The sequence below is a fragment of the Mus musculus genome, chromosome 1, assembly GCF_000001635.26.
Source record: "Mus musculus strain C57BL/6J chromosome 1, GRCm38.p6 C57BL/6J".
In the NCBI taxonomy this organism is placed as follows: Eukaryota; Metazoa; Chordata; class Mammalia; order Rodentia; family Muridae; genus Mus; species Mus musculus.
The window spans coordinates 119,556,655-119,573,438 of NC_000067.6; the positions used below are offsets into that span (position 1 = coordinate 119,556,655).

At 41.0% G+C, this 16,784-nt stretch overlaps 1 protein-coding gene across 4 annotated transcripts in view; it reads right to left on the minus strand.

The window, feature by feature from the left end:
* The window catches only part of Epb41l5 (erythrocyte membrane protein band 4.1 like 5), a 104,065-nt gene that overhangs the window by 11,623 nt on the left and 75,658 nt on the right, over nucleotides 1-16,784 (minus strand). For all 4 annotated transcript variants that reach the window (XM_006529399.4, XM_006529398.2, XM_006529397.2 and 1 more), the window contains exons 18-20: nucleotides 16,152-16,249; nucleotides 13,391-13,519; nucleotides 11,142-11,206 (exon numbers count right to left, since the gene is read on the minus strand). In XM_006529399.4, the coding sequence (XP_006529462.1) occupies nucleotides 11,142-11,206; nucleotides 13,391-13,519; nucleotides 16,152-16,249 (292 nt within the window). The remainder of the gene's footprint in view (nucleotides 1-11,141; nucleotides 11,207-13,390; nucleotides 13,520-16,151; nucleotides 16,250-16,784) is intronic.

Here is a 16,784-nt window from a genome sequence, read left to right on the forward strand (position 1 = left end):
GTAAAAACAGTCCACACAGGAACCTGAATAAAGGATCTGGGATTGAAATAGTCCCATGCTTAAGAGTGTTACCGTACACAGACAAAGACCTGAGTTCAAATCCCTGAAACCCATATAACAATGCTGGGTGTGGTCATACAGGACGTGTAGTCCCAGCCCTATAGGTGACAGAGACACAAGGATCACTTGGGCTTGTTGGCTGCCAGGATAACACCAGACTCAGCGACAGACCCTGTCTCAAGGGAGGCAGTGATAGCATAGGATACTGAGGCTTCTCTTAGGCTTCTGCTGAGAGGCAAAGAAAGCCACAGAGGAAGAAATTTGGGGGGAAAACCCTGAAGTCGCCACAAAATGGAGCAATTTGGAAAATGCTGAATGTGCCAAGGTAGGACTCTGGGTCCCCTGCTGAAAGCAGACTGGAGCTCAGGGTACAGGGGAGACAGCACCCCTACAGCCCCAGCCCTGGAAGCCTTCTAAATGCTGCACAATGTCTCAACACAGACAACTGTAAAGACCATGAGAACATTTTATTACATTAGTGTGTGTGTGTGTGTGTGTGTGTGCACACGCGTGCTTGCACACATGTGTGGAGGCTAGGAGGACAAACTGTGGGAGTCTGCTCTCTCTTCCTACCAAGTGCGTCCAGGGATTAGGCTCAGGGTGCCATGCTTGGCAGCCAGTGCCTCTACTCACTGAGTCACTTCCCAGGACCCTAAAGAATTCATTATTTTTACTTTTACGTGTATTAGTATTATGCCTGCATATATGTTCACACATCATATGCATCCATGGTGCCACACAGGTCAGAAGAGAGTACAGTTATAGACGGTTATGAGCTGCCTTGTGGGTGCTGGGAATGAACCCAGGTCCTCTGTAAAGAATACATTGTTCTTAGGAAGCTAAGAACCCTACTTAGCCCTACTTTCCTCTGGTTTTTTTCATTTTCTTTTATGTCTTGGCTCTAGTCACATGAACTCTGTCAAATCACTAGCTGAATTCTAAACTAGGGCAGCAGGCATCAGAGACCACAGATAACAAAGACATCTCAAAGTGTTACTTTGAACAGTTACCAACTATTATATAACCACACAGCAGGCAGAACCAAGAAAGCCTAAGACTCAGCTTTGAGAATTACATCATCAAGTCCAAAATGTCCACTTTTCAAATTAAATGTGACAAACTGTGACTCACTCACAAGAAGAAAGACTGTAGCAGAAGCTCCGAAAGCACAGAGAACTTCAGTGGCCGAAGGGCTCAACTGGGTCAAATTCTCTCAGAAAACAAGAACTGCATGAGACCAGAACAGTGTGACAACAGACAAAAATGAACCAAATGGAAACTTAGAGCCAGAAAAAAAGTATGGCTTTTTAGTTAAAAATTTTCTACATCTTTTCAACAGCAGATTTACAAGGCAGAAAAATCAATGTGCTTACACAGAGCAACAGAGTTTATGCAACATCGAATGCAGAAGCCAAACAAGGAAAGCAGAGTGAGTTGAGTCTCGGAGAAGGGCCAGAAGGCCTGCCTGAATAAACACCAGCTGAAAATGGCTAGGAAAGAGACACACATGAGCTCAAGAACTCTGTGAGGTAACCTCAAGAGAGATCTATGCCATCTGTGTTAACTATTCAGTACTGAAAGCCAGGCCACACAGAGACTCTTGAGAAATGATCCCTCCCACCCAATGGATCCTCATAAGGACAGGTCAGTTTTTTCATCAGAAAACCTCTACCTGTAACCCCAGCAACTGACAGATAGGAGCAGGTCACGGGAGCCTGGGTTACAGGGCAGTGACAAAACATTCCTGGGTATCTATCTGCCTCTTGATGCAGACCCAGCTCAACTCCTTCCCAATCCTCTCGCAGCCTTCCCTGCTAGTCATCTCCACTCCTTTGTGTTAGCCACCAGTATCTAGAAAGACTTTCTACCAAGGACCCACAGTGGCCATACAAGGCTGGGGCTCAGGTAGGTGATTTTCATTATCCATCCTTCCTTCCTCCATGATCTTGCTACTCTTACCTCAGCTCTGAGGCAGCCGGCTTACAGGTGCCTCCTTTCTCATTCCAACTCCATCTACTGAACACTCGGACTCTTGAAGCAGCCCCAAGGTCTTCCTAGCCCTTCCACCTGTCTCTCCAGAGATTCTTTGTCTTCCTGCGGCCAACTTTAGGGAGCCCTTCCTCCCCTCACACTTCTACTCCCTGGGTAACCTGCCTTTTGGTGAGGACCGGATCACCCTATCTCTTCCCACAGCTCCTCTCAGCTATTTCTCCAAGCTCATCTCTATTCCTCTTTGCCAACCACTGACTGGCAGAACTCTCTACCTAGGATCGTGAGAGGTTATACCTCCTAAAACAGCAATCAAAGAATGGATCCCCATCCAAAGACAACCAGAGGCCAATGCTTAGAAGCACTTCAATCATAATTACAGATGTCTAGACCTCACTGCAGAACAAACACGCACAGCCAGGACAACATTCCTCTACCAAGACCTACTGTAGCCCTGAGACATGCAACACAGCTGAGACACAAGACAAGAACGTCAAAGCAGCCAGGTGACTATGCTCAAGGACCTTAAAGAGGATACTAATAAATCCACTAATGAAAACAAGAGGAAACAGAGGAATGAAATAAAGAAAACAGTTTAAAACATGAAAATAGAAGTAGAATCACTAAAGAAACCCACGCTGAAAAAAAAACACCTGGAAATAAAAAATGTACGCTGTCAAACAAAGTTAGAGTTAAGCCTCACTAGCAGAGTAAAGATATGGAAAGAGACAGCAACACCTTGATAGCAAGATAGAGGAAATGGCTAACTCTGTCACAGAAGAGGTTCAAAACAAAGACCAGGCACAAAACAATCCAGAAATCTGGGATTCTATGAAAAAACCAAATCTACAAATAGGGAATGTGGAAGGAAGAGAAACCCAGGTTAAAGACACAGTAAACATTTTCAACAAAATCATAGAAGAAAATGTCTCCAATCTAAAGAATGTAGTGCCTAACAAGATATAAGAAGCTGTCTTAGAGTTCTATTGCTGTGAAGAGACTATGGCCACAGCAATTCTTATAAAGGACAACACTGAATTAGGGCTGGCTTACAGTTTCAGAAGTTCAGTCCATTACTCTCATGGCTGGAAGCATGGCAGCCTGCAGGCAGACATGGTGCTAGTGAAGGAGCTAAGAGTTCTACATCTGGATCAGCAGGCAGTAGGAAGTGACTGAGCTTTTGGACCTCAAAGCCCACCCTCTAGTGACAGATTTTCTCTAACAAGGCCACTCCCTATGGGCCAAGCATTCAAACAGATGAGTCTATAGGGGGGGGGGGGTGTAAAAAGAACACCAAACAGACTGGGCCAGGTAAGACATTCCCAATGACACATAATAACCAAAATAGTGAAACACTGAAACATAAAACAAAGAAAGGATATTTAAAGGTTCAGAAAAAAAGACAAAGTAGCCTTTACAGGCAGGCCCAAAGCACCTGACTTCTCATTGAAGACTGAAAGCCAGAGGTCTGGGATGAATGTTCTACAAACATTATCTAATGCCAGCTTAGACTCCTACCCATCACAACTATCAATAACCACAGACTGAGAAAGAAAAACATCCCATAAATAAAGCCAAATTTAAGCAGTATCTATTTAGCAACTAAACTCTACAGAAGGAACTAGAGGGAAAAATTCAATCTGAAGAGATTAACCACACCTAAGAAGACACAAGGAATAAATAATCCCAGAACTGGGATTATTAAAGAGGGAGAATAACCCACACCATAAAAATAAAAGAACAGAAATCAAGAAACACTGCTTATTGGTAACTCATTATTATTTTTTTAAAGAGACATTTATTTATTTATAATGATTTCTTTATTTATTATTTTATGTATATGAGTACACTGTAGCTGTACAAATGCCTGTGAGCCTTCATGTGGTTGTTGGGAATTGAATTTTTAGGATCTCTGCTCGGTCCGGTAGGCCCTGTTTACTCTGGTCAACTCCACTCACGCTCAGTCCCTGGTTGCTCGGGCCCAAAGATTTATTTATTATTACACATTAGTACACTGTAGCTGTCTTCAGACACTCCAGAAGAGGGCGTCAGATCTCATTACAGATGGTTGTGAGTCACCATGTGGTTGCTGGGAACTGAACTCAGGACCTCTGGAAGAGCAGTCAGTCCTCTTAACCTCTGAGCCCATCTCTCCAGCCCCCGTAATTCATTATCAATAGTCTCAGTTCAAAAGTAAAATGGCACTAACAGATTGGACTAGATAAGAGGGTCCAAGAAACACACCTCAGTATCAAGTATAGACATGGTAAAAGGCTGAAGAAAGGTTTTCCAAGCAAATGGACCTAAGAAGCAAGTGGCTGTAGTCATTTTAACATCTGACAAAGTAGGCTCCATACCAAAACCAATCAGAAGAAACAGGGAAGGGCACTATGTCCTCATCAAAGGATAAATCCACCAAGAGGATATACTGTAATTTTAAAAAACATAGGTACACCAAATACAAGGGCACCCAAGTTCATAAGAGAAACACCACTACAGTCATAGTGGGAGACTTCAACCCCACACTCTTACCAATAAACAGGTCAGCCAGATAAACTCAACAGAAAATGGTAGATGTTAAATATCGTGAGAATTCCAATGGACTGGCAGATATTTACATTTTACCCAATGCAAAAGAATATACTTTCTTAGTAGAAGCTTATGGAACTCTCTAAAATTGACCACATATGTGGACAAAAAGCAAATCTCACCAAATCAAGAAAATCAAGACACTCAGCATCTTATCTAACAACCATGGACTAGAGTTCGTTATCAACAACAGGACTAACAGAAAGTATACAAACTCATGACTGAATGAAAAATGGGTCAAGACAGAAACCAGGAAGGAAATTAAACTTTCTAGAATTAAATGAAAATATGACATACCCAAACCTATAGGACCTGATAAAGGCGGTTCTAGGAGGCCAAGTGCCTACATACAAAAACTGATGAGATCTTGTATTAATAACTTAGTGGCATATGCCAAAGAACAAGAAGAACAAATAACACCCCAAAAGAGTAGACATAGTGGTAAGGAAATAATCAAACTTGGAGCTGAAATAAATGAAACAGAAATAAGCAAAGAAAAAGAATAAAAAAATAATGAAACAAAGAGTTGGTTCTTTGACAAAATGAGTAAGACTTAAAAACCCTTAGCTGAATTAGCTAAAGACAGAGAAGATCCAGATTAATAAAATTTGAAATGAAAGGTATACTGGCTACTTTTGTGTCAACTTGACACAGGCTGGAGTTATCACAGAGAAAGGAGCTTCAGTTGGGGAAGTGCCTCTAGGAGATCCAGCTATAAGGCATTTCTCAATTAGTGATCAAGGGGGAAAAGCCCCTTGTGGGTGGGACCATCTCTGGGCTGGTAGTCTTGGTTCTATAAGAGAGCAGGCTGAGCAAGCCAGGGGAAGCAAGTCAGTAAGGAACATCCCTCCACGACTTCTGCATCAGCTCCTGCTTCCTGACCTGCTTGAGTTCCAGTCCTGACTTCCTTTGGTGATCAACAGCAATGTGGAAAATGTAAACTGAATAAACCCTTTCCTCCCCAACTTACCTCTTGGTCACGATGTTTTGTCCAGGAATAGAAACCCTGACAAACACAAATTGATACCAGCATAGTGGGGTATTCCTGTGACAACCTGACCATGTTTTGGGGAAGACCGTGGAAGGACTTTGGAACTTTGGGCCAGAAGATCCATTCGGTGTTAAGAGCTCTTTGGAATGTTGTGTAGGAGCTTGGAAGATAATGTTGAGAACAGTGCAGGAGATGGAGATCTGGCTTGTATAATTTCAGAGGGAAGATTAAAGACTCTTTTCAGTAAAGTGAAACCTTTGCATTACTGGGATTATTGATGCTGGTTAGCTGGGGCTAAGAAATTAGCAGTGTTTAAGAAGAAACCAGCATCATTGAGGTGACATCTTCTGGGAAGTGTTTTCTGAGAGCACAGAAGCTGTGTTCCAGAGATCAAGGTTGTACCTTGTGCTGTGGCTGGACTTAATAATGTGAAAGAGTTACCCAGGTGGTACTGGTTCTGAAGGCATGAAGGGGTTATGCAGAGCAGCTGAGCCTCAGCACTATGAGGGGCCATGGAAGGCCATTGGTGAAGGTGCAGCCTCAGTTGCAACTGATGGCCCAGGACAGAAGGGGTCATGCAAAGGAGTTGAGGCTTGGCACCATGAAGAGAGCCTATGAGAGGCTGTTGGTGAAGCCTAGTTTCAGCAGAAGACAGCAGTGTTTGGAGATGCCAGTACCATGAGATGACTACCAAGAACAGCAGCAGCAGTGAAGTACAGGCAGCTGGAGCCTAGAAGACAAGCCGTGTACTACAAAGGACAGGGCTGGAGAAGTGACCCAAGCCCTTGGAGGAGCCTAGAAGATCCTGAGTTGGATCCCAGACATTGGACAGTTGGAGTTTAATTTTTGCTTTTGATTGTGACTGTGCCCTGATATTTTTCCCTCTTGAAGGAAGAAAGTATTTTAGTGGAGCCCACAGTTAAGAGACTTTGAATTTTCAAAGATATTGGGCATTTTAATGGGACTGAACTTTAATATACAAGATTGTGGGACTTTTAAAGTTACTTAAGATCTTGGGGATGAATAAGAACTAAGGGTTGAGGCTTACTAGTGATGTGTTTGTATGTCAAGTTGCAAGGGGTCAATTGTACTATGTCAACTTGACACAGGCTGGAGTTACCACAGAGAAAGGAGCTTCAGTTGGGGAAGTGCCTCCATGAGATCCAACTGTAAGGCATTTTCTCAATTAGTGATCAAGTGGGGAGGTCCCCTTATGGGTGGTACCATCTCTGGGCTGGTACAGGCTGAGCAAGCCAGGAGAAGCAAGCCAGTAAAGAACATCTCTCCATGGCCTCTGCATCAGCTCCTGCTTCCTGACCTACTTGAGTTCCAGTCCTGACTTCCTTGGTGATGAACAGCAGTATGAAAGTGTAAGCTGAATAAACCCTTTCCTCCCCAATTTGCTTCATGGTCATGATGTTTTGTCCTGGAATAGAAACCCTGACTAAGACAAAAGGGTCACAACAGACACCAAGGAAATCCAGAGAACCATAAGGACATACTTCAAAAAACTGTACTCCAGCAAACTGAAAAACCTAAAGGAAATGGATGAATTTCATAATATATATGACCTATCAAAGTTAAATCAGATAAGCAACTTAATTACTATTCCATTTCAGGGTTACAGGTTTAAGTTGCTTAAGTTTCCCAACCAAAAAAAGCACAGGACCAGTTGGAGTCAGGGCAGAATTCTACTAGACCTTCAAAGAAGAATTAAAATCAATATTCCTCATATTATCTCCAAATTCATTTCCAAGAGTAAAATTAACCTGACATTTAACTCACACAAAGATCCAACAACAACAAAAAATTGGGGGGGGGGGTGTGTGGGGGGGGGAGAAGGAAAAAAGTTACAGACCAATATTCCTTATGATCATAGATGCAAAGATACTCAATAAAATACTTGCAAGCTGAATATAAGAACACATAAACAAGATTATTTACCCTGGCCAAGTAGGCTTCATCCCAAAGATATAGGAGGGTTCAATAAATGTAATTTGATAAAAATGATCTATCACATAACAGACTGAAAGACAAAAACCACATGATCATCTCATTAGATGAAGAAAGAGCCTTTGATAAAATCTAACACCCCTTCATGATAAATGTCCTGGAGACTAGGGATCCAAGGAATATATCTCAATATAATAAAGGTGATATACAGTAATCCCATAGCCAAAATAACTGAAGAGACACCCATAGCATTTCACTAAAATCAGAAACAATATGAAGTTATTCACTCTCCATATCAACTCAATTTAGTACTTGAATTCTTATCTAGTTGTCTTATTGACAACTGAAGGAGATCAGGGGATACAAATAGGAAAGGAAGAAGTCAAAGTATCTTTATAGTATACATGAATGACACTAAAAATTCCACCTAGAAACTTCTTCTGCTGATAAACACTATTAGTAAAATATCTGTGTACAAATTTAACAAAAAAAAGTCAGTAGTCTTCCTATATCCAAGAGACAGACTGAGAAAGAGATCAGGGAAACAACACTTCTTATAAGAGCCTCAATCTTGGAATAACTCTAACTAAGCTTGTTGAAGACTTATATAACAAACGCTTTAAGACGATGAGACCATTGAGGATGACATTAGAAGATTAAGATTCCCATGTTTATGGATTGGTAGAATTAATATAATAAAATAAGCATCTTAACAAAATTAATCTATAGATTCCATTCAAAATTCTGACACAATTCTTCATAGAACTTTTCAAACATAACTCATATGGAAACAATCAGAGAGCTAAAACCATTCTGAATAATAAACGATCAGATGAAGGTATCAGCATCCTAGATTGTAAGTTATACTGCGGAGCTATAGTAATAAAAACAGCACATAATAAACAATAATAAAACCAGTAATAAAAATTGGCTTAAGAGCCGGGCAATGGTGGCGCATGCCTTTAATCCCAGCACTCGGGAGGCAGAGGCAGGCGGATTTCTGAGTTCGAGGCCAGCCTGGTCTACAGAGTGAGTTCCAGGACAGCCAGGGCTATACAGAGGAACTCTGTCTCAAAAAAACAAAAAAAAAAAAACAAAAACCCAAAAAATTGGCTTAAATACAGGGCAGTTTGACCAATAGAATTAAAATGCAGAGTCAGACTAAGTCTACATACCTATGGACACCAGATTTTGGATAAAGAAGTAAGAAATACTGGGAAAAAGACAGCATCTTCAAAAAAAAAAAAAAAAAAAAAAAAGGTCCTGGTCAAGCTGTACAGCTGTATGTAAAAGAATGCAAACAGATTCACACTTCTCACTCATCTCCAACTAGACCTCACCTGATCCCCAGAAGCTGACAGAATTGGCAGGGGAAAAGACTCTTCCTGAGACATCGATAGAGCAGGCCCTAAGACCAACACTGATAAACACTATTGTAAAATAGCAATGGCAGGAATGGGTTACGTCTAGTTAGCCATTAACCAAAGGAACACCAAGCACGCTCCCAAACATCTCAGGTCAAAGTCAGCAGTTGGTGTCCACAACTGAGGGTAAGGCCCTACTGATGAAGACAACATTGACATATCTCAACAAACATGGAAACGTCAAGCTGGTGTGTAATTAGAGGCTTAAACCCTACTGATTATCATTCATGGACTGGAAGGTACTCTAGACTCCACAAGGAGAAAGGTAACTACCTGCCCAGCTATAAACCCTGTGATCAACAACAGTGACCTTGTGTACAAGGTAAATACACTGAGATAGTGGCACAGATGCTGTTCGAATAACAATGGTGCTCTGGAGATAGGGTCTACTCTAGGACACAGGACTCATACTGACACTGCTTGGGTGGTCAGGAACCTGAGACTGAATGGGACATGTGCCTAGGGGAAAATCGAATACTATTGTTCAGACAAAAAAAATAGAGTACTAGAATGACTCCTCACGACATTCTGCCATACTCCTCACTGCCATTCAGTGCCCTGCTCAGCCATCATCAGAGAGGCTTCTTGCAGTAAACGGAACCAAGTACAGAGACCTACAACTGGAGAATATTCAGAGATTCTGGAGCATTCCACCTAAATGGGATGCCTTCATCAACCCCTCCCGTCAGGAGTTAGGGAACTGCACTTAGGGAAGGCACAAAGGTTCTAAGAGGTAACAGTGGGATGACCCCAGACATAGCAGGACTGATGCACTTGTGGACTCACAGAGACCGTGGCAGCACAAATGGCCTGCACAGGTCTAAGCCGAATAGGGAATAGGGTCTCATTACTGAGAGGGGGAAGCAGAGATAAGCTCCCAACTCTAAAGAGAAGCTATCTGTAACTGATAACTGTTTGCAAATAAAAATCCATTTTCTCCAAAAGAGTCTCACTGGGAATATAAACCACACATTAGGATAGGCCTCAGCAGTGGAAGGCCAACATAAAATAAATTCAAAGGTAGTTTTGTAGACTTTTTGTCTCAAATTGCTTTGTTTAGGCTCTATCTATCTATCTATCTACCTATCTATCTATCTACCTTTATTTATTTATTTAGTCTTATTGGTCTTTTGCTTATATATTTTGATTGCTGTTTTTGTGTGTCTGTGGTGTGTGTATGTGTGTGTGTGTGACTGTGTTTCTTTGTTTATAAAGTTTGGTCTGTTTTTTTTTTTTAAAGAGAAAAAGGAGGGGTGTGGAGTTGGTTGTTGGCAAGGTGGGGAAGATCTGGGAAGAGTTGGAGGAGGGAAAAGGCATGATTAGAAGATAGTATATGAAAAAAAGCTTTTTTTTTAATTAAGAAAAATTGCCAAATATCCAATAACAACAAACCCAAACAAAACAAAAATGGAAAAAAATCTAAGATCAGACAGCAGTTTATGACACACTTAAAAGTGTTATTAAAAAAGAAAAATATCAACTTAGAATCCTACATCTAAGGGAGCTACCCTTCAAGAATGAGGACAAAATGAAGATATTATCAGACAGAAAAAAGCTAAGCTGATTTGTCACAAGTAACTACACCCAACAAAAGGTAAAGGAAGTCTGTCCACTACCCATCAACTTGAAACCAATAAAAAAAAAAAAACAAAAAACAAAACAACCCAACCAACCAACCAAACCAGAGACAGAGGGGAAGGACCAACCCATCTGATACAAGGATGAACAAAAGGAAAGAGGGATGAAGACGGAGGTATTGCCCACCAACACAAACAAATGGCACGTACTCATTAAGAAGAGAAGGAGGGGACAGCAAACACATTTACTCAGTTAATGTTAGAATCTTTGTCATTCAGGTTACCGTGATGACAAGATGAAGCTGAGACTACATACTAATTCAACCTGATTTTGTTATTGTATTAGTTTGAATCAATTATGAGGATGTAGAATGACTAAGAATAGCTTCAAACAATCTAAAACTAGATACTACCTGGCTCTCTGATGGATAGCAAAGAGTGAATTCAAGATGTCTCGCCAATAGATATAGTCAATCCACTGATGATGTACAAAGAAGATGTAGAAGAAAAGGAAAAAAGTAAGAAAATCAACTTAATTCAGTTTACCCAAGATTGTACCTGTTTGTGGCAGCATCCTGAACGCTGGCATTTTTATGAGTTAATAAACTATCTTCTCTTGTAACCTAAGAAAATTAAATCATGATAATGAAACACTAAATATTTGAAAGGATATTCAAGTAACAAGTTTATCTTTTATTCTTCTAAAAATAGAAAAATCAACTCCCTTCAATTCAAATAAGATGCTAATGATATTTTACCAATATTACATCTAGTTCAGTCCTATCCAGTAGCCAGACCAATAATGTAAGACAAGTTCAGAATATACATGGTACATCTTCTTATCACAAAGCTATTAATTGCTTAAGACGCTAAAGCGTGTTACCCACTACAGACAAAATTCACAAAGATTCAATGCCAGCATTTTTTCAGATTTACATGATAAAAAGAAAATGGTTAGCTGTATCATTGGATCCTATTTCTCCTTAAATGAAATGAAGAGTTTAAGAAGGAAATCCAAATGTTTATCTAAAGAGGTCAGTTTTACCCATCATTTCTGAGGTAATGTTTAAGACAGTAATGTCTGATGAATTCTGGAAAACATTCCCAGCTACATAACAAACACATAATATTTTCACTACTCTGACTGAAAAAGTTCATACTGCCTTCTTTAGTTTCTTTTTCTTTAGAGTATCATGATCTTTAAATAATGCTCTATCTGTGAATGTGCTTGGGTAGTGGGTATCAAACACCACAGCATGAGCATGGAGGTTGGAGGGTAGCTTGTAGGAATCGTTCTTTGCCTCCACTAAGTGGGGCTTGGGTATGGAACCGAAGCTGTCTGTCCTGGCAGCATAGGCCTTTATTTGCTAAATCAGATAGGGAGGGAGAAGACCACTGGGGGTGCTTCCATTCCTGGGCAGGTGGCAAGCCAAGCAAGCAGGACTCACTCCTTCAAGACCTCTGTTTCAGTTCCTACTGTCATCATGTTTTCATCGATGGACTGTGGCTTGTAAGTGTATGATAAAATAAACTTTTTCTCCCCAAACTGCTTTTGGTCATGGTGTTTTATCACAATAGAAGCCCGAGGCAGGCTGTATCAGGCTCATGGGGAGTCACTGAAATAGACCTGGCCATAATTTAGGGCAGATTATGGAAGGACTTTGGAATTTTGGGCTAGAAAAACTGTTGCAAGCTCACAGCTTAAAGAGCTGTTGTGGGAACTTAGAAGACATAGTTGAGAACATGCAGATGATGGAGCTCTCTTTTATAAACTCTAAGAGGGAAGAAAAGACTCTAGAAGCCGTTGGTAGGCTACCTATGTGGTTCTGGTCAGCTGGGACTGAAGAATCAACTGTGATCATTGAGGTGAGACAGTCTGGGAGTGTTTCCTTAGGTTTATTATACAGAAGCTGTGGTCCACAGGGGGGGTCAAGGCCATATCTGAAAGTGAAGAGAAGCCAATCGGGGAGCAGGGCAGCCATACCCTACAGGGGCAGGTCCTCGCTCTGTCCTTCACCAGGTCAGTCAGCTCTCCTTGTGTGTCAGTCTGTTGCTAACTGCTTCAGAATCTCCCCAAACTGAGGGTAGTGGATGGATAAAGAAGATCTAGGATTAGAAACTTAATATTGAAAAAAAGAAAGTCACTGGGCTTAGTGGTTGTGTAAAAATGAAAACAACCTTACAAGTCATTTTCAAGGCATTGGCTTTGTGTTTGTTTTAAAGAACGTCTATACCAGAGCATTGTTAGCACCTTATCCTGACCACAGCTGAGTCTGAACAGAGTGGCCAAAGGCTTTCATCACCTTGCACATCGTCTTGGAACTCTGTCATTTGCACCCCTGCTCTCTTTCCATGTCATACGGTTACTATTGCTGTGATGAAACACCATTGACCAAAGCAACTTGGGATGAAAGAGTTTATTTGGTTTACACTTCCACATTGCTGCTCATCATTGGAGGAAGTCAGAATAGGAACTCAAGCCAGGCAGAAGCAATGATATAGAAGCTGATTCAGAGGCTATGGAGGAGTGCTACTTACTGTCTTATTTATCATGGATTGTTCAGATTTCTTTCTTATAGAACAAAGGACCATAAGTCCAGGGCTGGCATCACCTACAATGGGCTGGGCCCTCCCCCCATCAACGGCTAGTTAAGAAAGTGTTTTACATACCTGCCAACCACCTAATCTTTTGGAGGTGTTTTCTTAGTTGTGCCTCCCTCCCCTCTGATTATTATAGCTAGCTTATATTAAGCTGACATAAAACTAGCCAGGGTACTTCAGGACCATGTCTATTAAAGAAATCTTACCTTATGCACAGCTTCTACTTGAGCTTTCAAAATATTACTCTTGAAGTCAGGAGGAACCTTTACTGCATTCAATGCTGGGTTCTCAATGGCATTATTAAGACATTTCTCAGTCAACTTTACCACTTCTTCCTGAATGTTAAAAGATATAATCACTTTCAATAGGCCACAGTTATTGGTAAACAGGAATGCTGAAATTTCATATTCAGACAACCAAGAAATGACATGCCCCAAGCAGCTATCTTCTGTTGCTGACACACCCAGCTCCTGTAACTATCTGCAGATAAAGAGCTCCAGAATCGAAGGGACTGGCCCCTGAGGGGCTAATCTGAAACACCTGGGACAAATGTCAGCAAGTATTATATATTCTCTATGAATGTTTTAACTCAAGAATTTCAGTAACTCAGTTGCTTAAACACTGGGCATTATGTCTGATCATTCATACTTCATGGTACTAACTCTGGAGTTGTCCCCAGTGAAGGAGGTGACTTTTTGTAACAAATTATATGTAACAATGTGACAAATATGTAAACATTCTCAGACACACTGATGAAAATAATGCACAAATTCACTCAATAAACACTGTGGTTTAGAAATAAACAAATGGAGGCAGACTAATACATTTGAAAGAAATATAAGCTCTCTGTATTATATTTACTATTTTGCTTAACTTAAATAGTAATTAATGATGGGTATAGGTGTGAATACCATACCACCTTCCATCTCTTAACATATTTGATGTTCTTATTTCAATTTTGTGTTTTTCAATGCGGTTTCTATTTCAGCCTCTAGGTAGCACCCCAAAATATGAGGTTAAAATTTTTGTTTTTTGAGAGACATTCCCTATTAGCGCAGACTGATCTTGAGCTGGTAATTTTGCCTCAGCCTCCCAAAGGCTAAGATTATAAGAATATACCAGCAAGTGTGGCTCTAAGTCTGAATTTTTAACAATCTTTCCTATGAAAGCTTCTGATATCAAAAAGTCTGAAAATCCCTTTTTAAGAGCTGACCCTCCCTGTAACCACCTAGCTCCTATTAGCAGAAGTCAGTCCCAATCCTGTGCGTGTGTTCCTGGGAACTGATCCTAGGACCTTGTGCACCCCACCCCCTTCTCTGTTTGGTTTTAATTTAGAGACTCTAGGCTGAAGTTGAAATCATTGATAGAATTGACCCTTCTGATTTAGCTTCTCAGGAGCCTGGGATCATGGCCCTGAACCAGCAAGCTCAGGCCACAGCAATTCTCTAAGTTCTTGTACAATCCTGGCTCATCCAAACATATTGACATTTTCCCCCAAATTTCTGAAGACTATGCTGTAGACTTGAATACATCTTTATCATCTTTTGCACACTATAACAACCCTTATTGCAAAGTCTCAAAACACAAGATATTACAAAGAAAAAAGAACAAAACAAAACCTAAACCACTTAATCTATTACTCTAAGCCAGCCCAATAATGTTTTTTCACTGTGTTTATTTAGTTTTGAAATTTTTGTATGTACTTATCTGTACATGCATGTGAGTGCAATGGACAGGAGAGGGTATCTGATATCCTGAGACTGCAATGGCAGATGGTTGTGAGCCTCTATTTGGATCAGCCTCCATGCGGGTGCTGTGAACTCAGTTCTATGGAAGAGCTGCCAATAATCTTAACCACGGACCATCTCTCCAGCTTCTCCGTGTGTCTTAAAAAAAATCATAAGCTGGGCAGTGGTGGTCCATTCCTTTAGTCCCAGCACTTGGAAGGGAGAGGCAGGCAGATTTCTAAGTTCGAGGCCAGCCTGGTCTACAAGGAAGAGTTTTAGGATAGCCAGGGCTACACAGAGAAATCCTGTCTCAAAAAAAACCAAAAACCAAGATATTTATTTTTAAGAGATATCTCACTGGGTAGCCCTGGCTGGCCTAAAATTCAGTATGTAAACCAGGCTAGTCTGGAATATATACCTACTGAGATATACCTACTTCTGACCTGATATTTTTTCCCTGTGATTTATTTTTATTTTCTGTGCATGAGTGTTTTGCCTGCATGTATATATGTGTACCACATGTGTGTACGGTGCCTTCAGAATTCAAACGAGGATATCTGAAACCAGAGTTTTATCTGCCTCATGGGTTCGTGGAATCATATGTAGGTCCTCTGCAAGAGCAACAAATGCTCTTAGCTACTGAGCCATCTCTTAGCACCATACCCTGTGCCCAGCCCTCTTCGAAGCCCCATGAATTTCTTAATGTTGTCAGGCAAACTTCTCCCTTCCCTCCTACATATCCACACATTTCATCTTTTGAAATGGAAAACAGGTCAATCAGAACTCAACACAGATAGTACTGCTGTGTGGTTACTTTTCCTGTTAACCTGACACAAGCTAGGGTTATCTGAAAAGAGGGAATCTCCACTGAGAAAACACCCCATCAGACTGGCCTGTGGGCAAGCTGTGGGCAATCTCTTGATGACTGACTGATGTGCTAGAGCCCTTGGGGAGGTGGTCATGAGTTGTAGAAGAAAGCACACTGAATAAGCCATGGAGAGGAAGCCAGTAAGCAGTATCCCTTATGGCTTTTGCTTCACTTCCTGCCTTGAGTACCTGCCCTTCTTTCCTTTTATGACGATGGTAAACTGCAAGATGAAATAAATCCATTTCTCTCCAAGTCGCTTTTGGTCACAGTCTTTATCACGGTTACAGAAAGCAAGTTAAGACAATGGTCTGGGAAAGGACGTCTTCCTGGAAACGGTAGTAGAACAAGTAGATACAGAAGAGATCCCAATACCTGGCTGTTGACATTAATGTCAATGGTAGGTCGAAGAGATGGCAAGATAGTCTGCTCTGTTTCAAGCTGTTTAAGCTTCTCTGTGTCATCCTTTAATGCTGAAAAAAAAAAGCAAGGAGAGAGAGAGAGAGAGAGAGAGAGAGAGAGAGAGAGAGAGAGAGAGAGAGAGAGAGAGAGAAGGAAGGAAGGAAGGAAGGAAGGAAGGAAGGAAGGAAGGAAAGAAAGAAAGAAAGAAAGAAAGAAAGAAAGAAAGAAAGAAAGAAAGAAAGAAAGAAAGAAAGAAAAGCTTCTTATTAGTCTGCCTGGCTGATAGTTATATGAGGGTATACACCCAAGTTCTGTTTTTACTTCATTATAAGTGGAATAATCAAAATGAACACAAAAATCTCCAACAACTCTTTAATAACTCAATTAAGAGTTGATCTTAGGGCTGGGCCCACTGGTGTATGGCTTTAGAGACAGGTAGATATTTATGAATTTGAGGCCATCCTGGTCTACACAGTGAGACCCTGCTTAAAAAAAAAAAAGAGTTAATCCTAAAGCTATGCATGGTTTCACAACCCTTGATTTCAGCACTTGGGAGGCAGAAACAGGCCGATCTCTGTGAAGTCAGGGCCTGACTAGCCATGATAT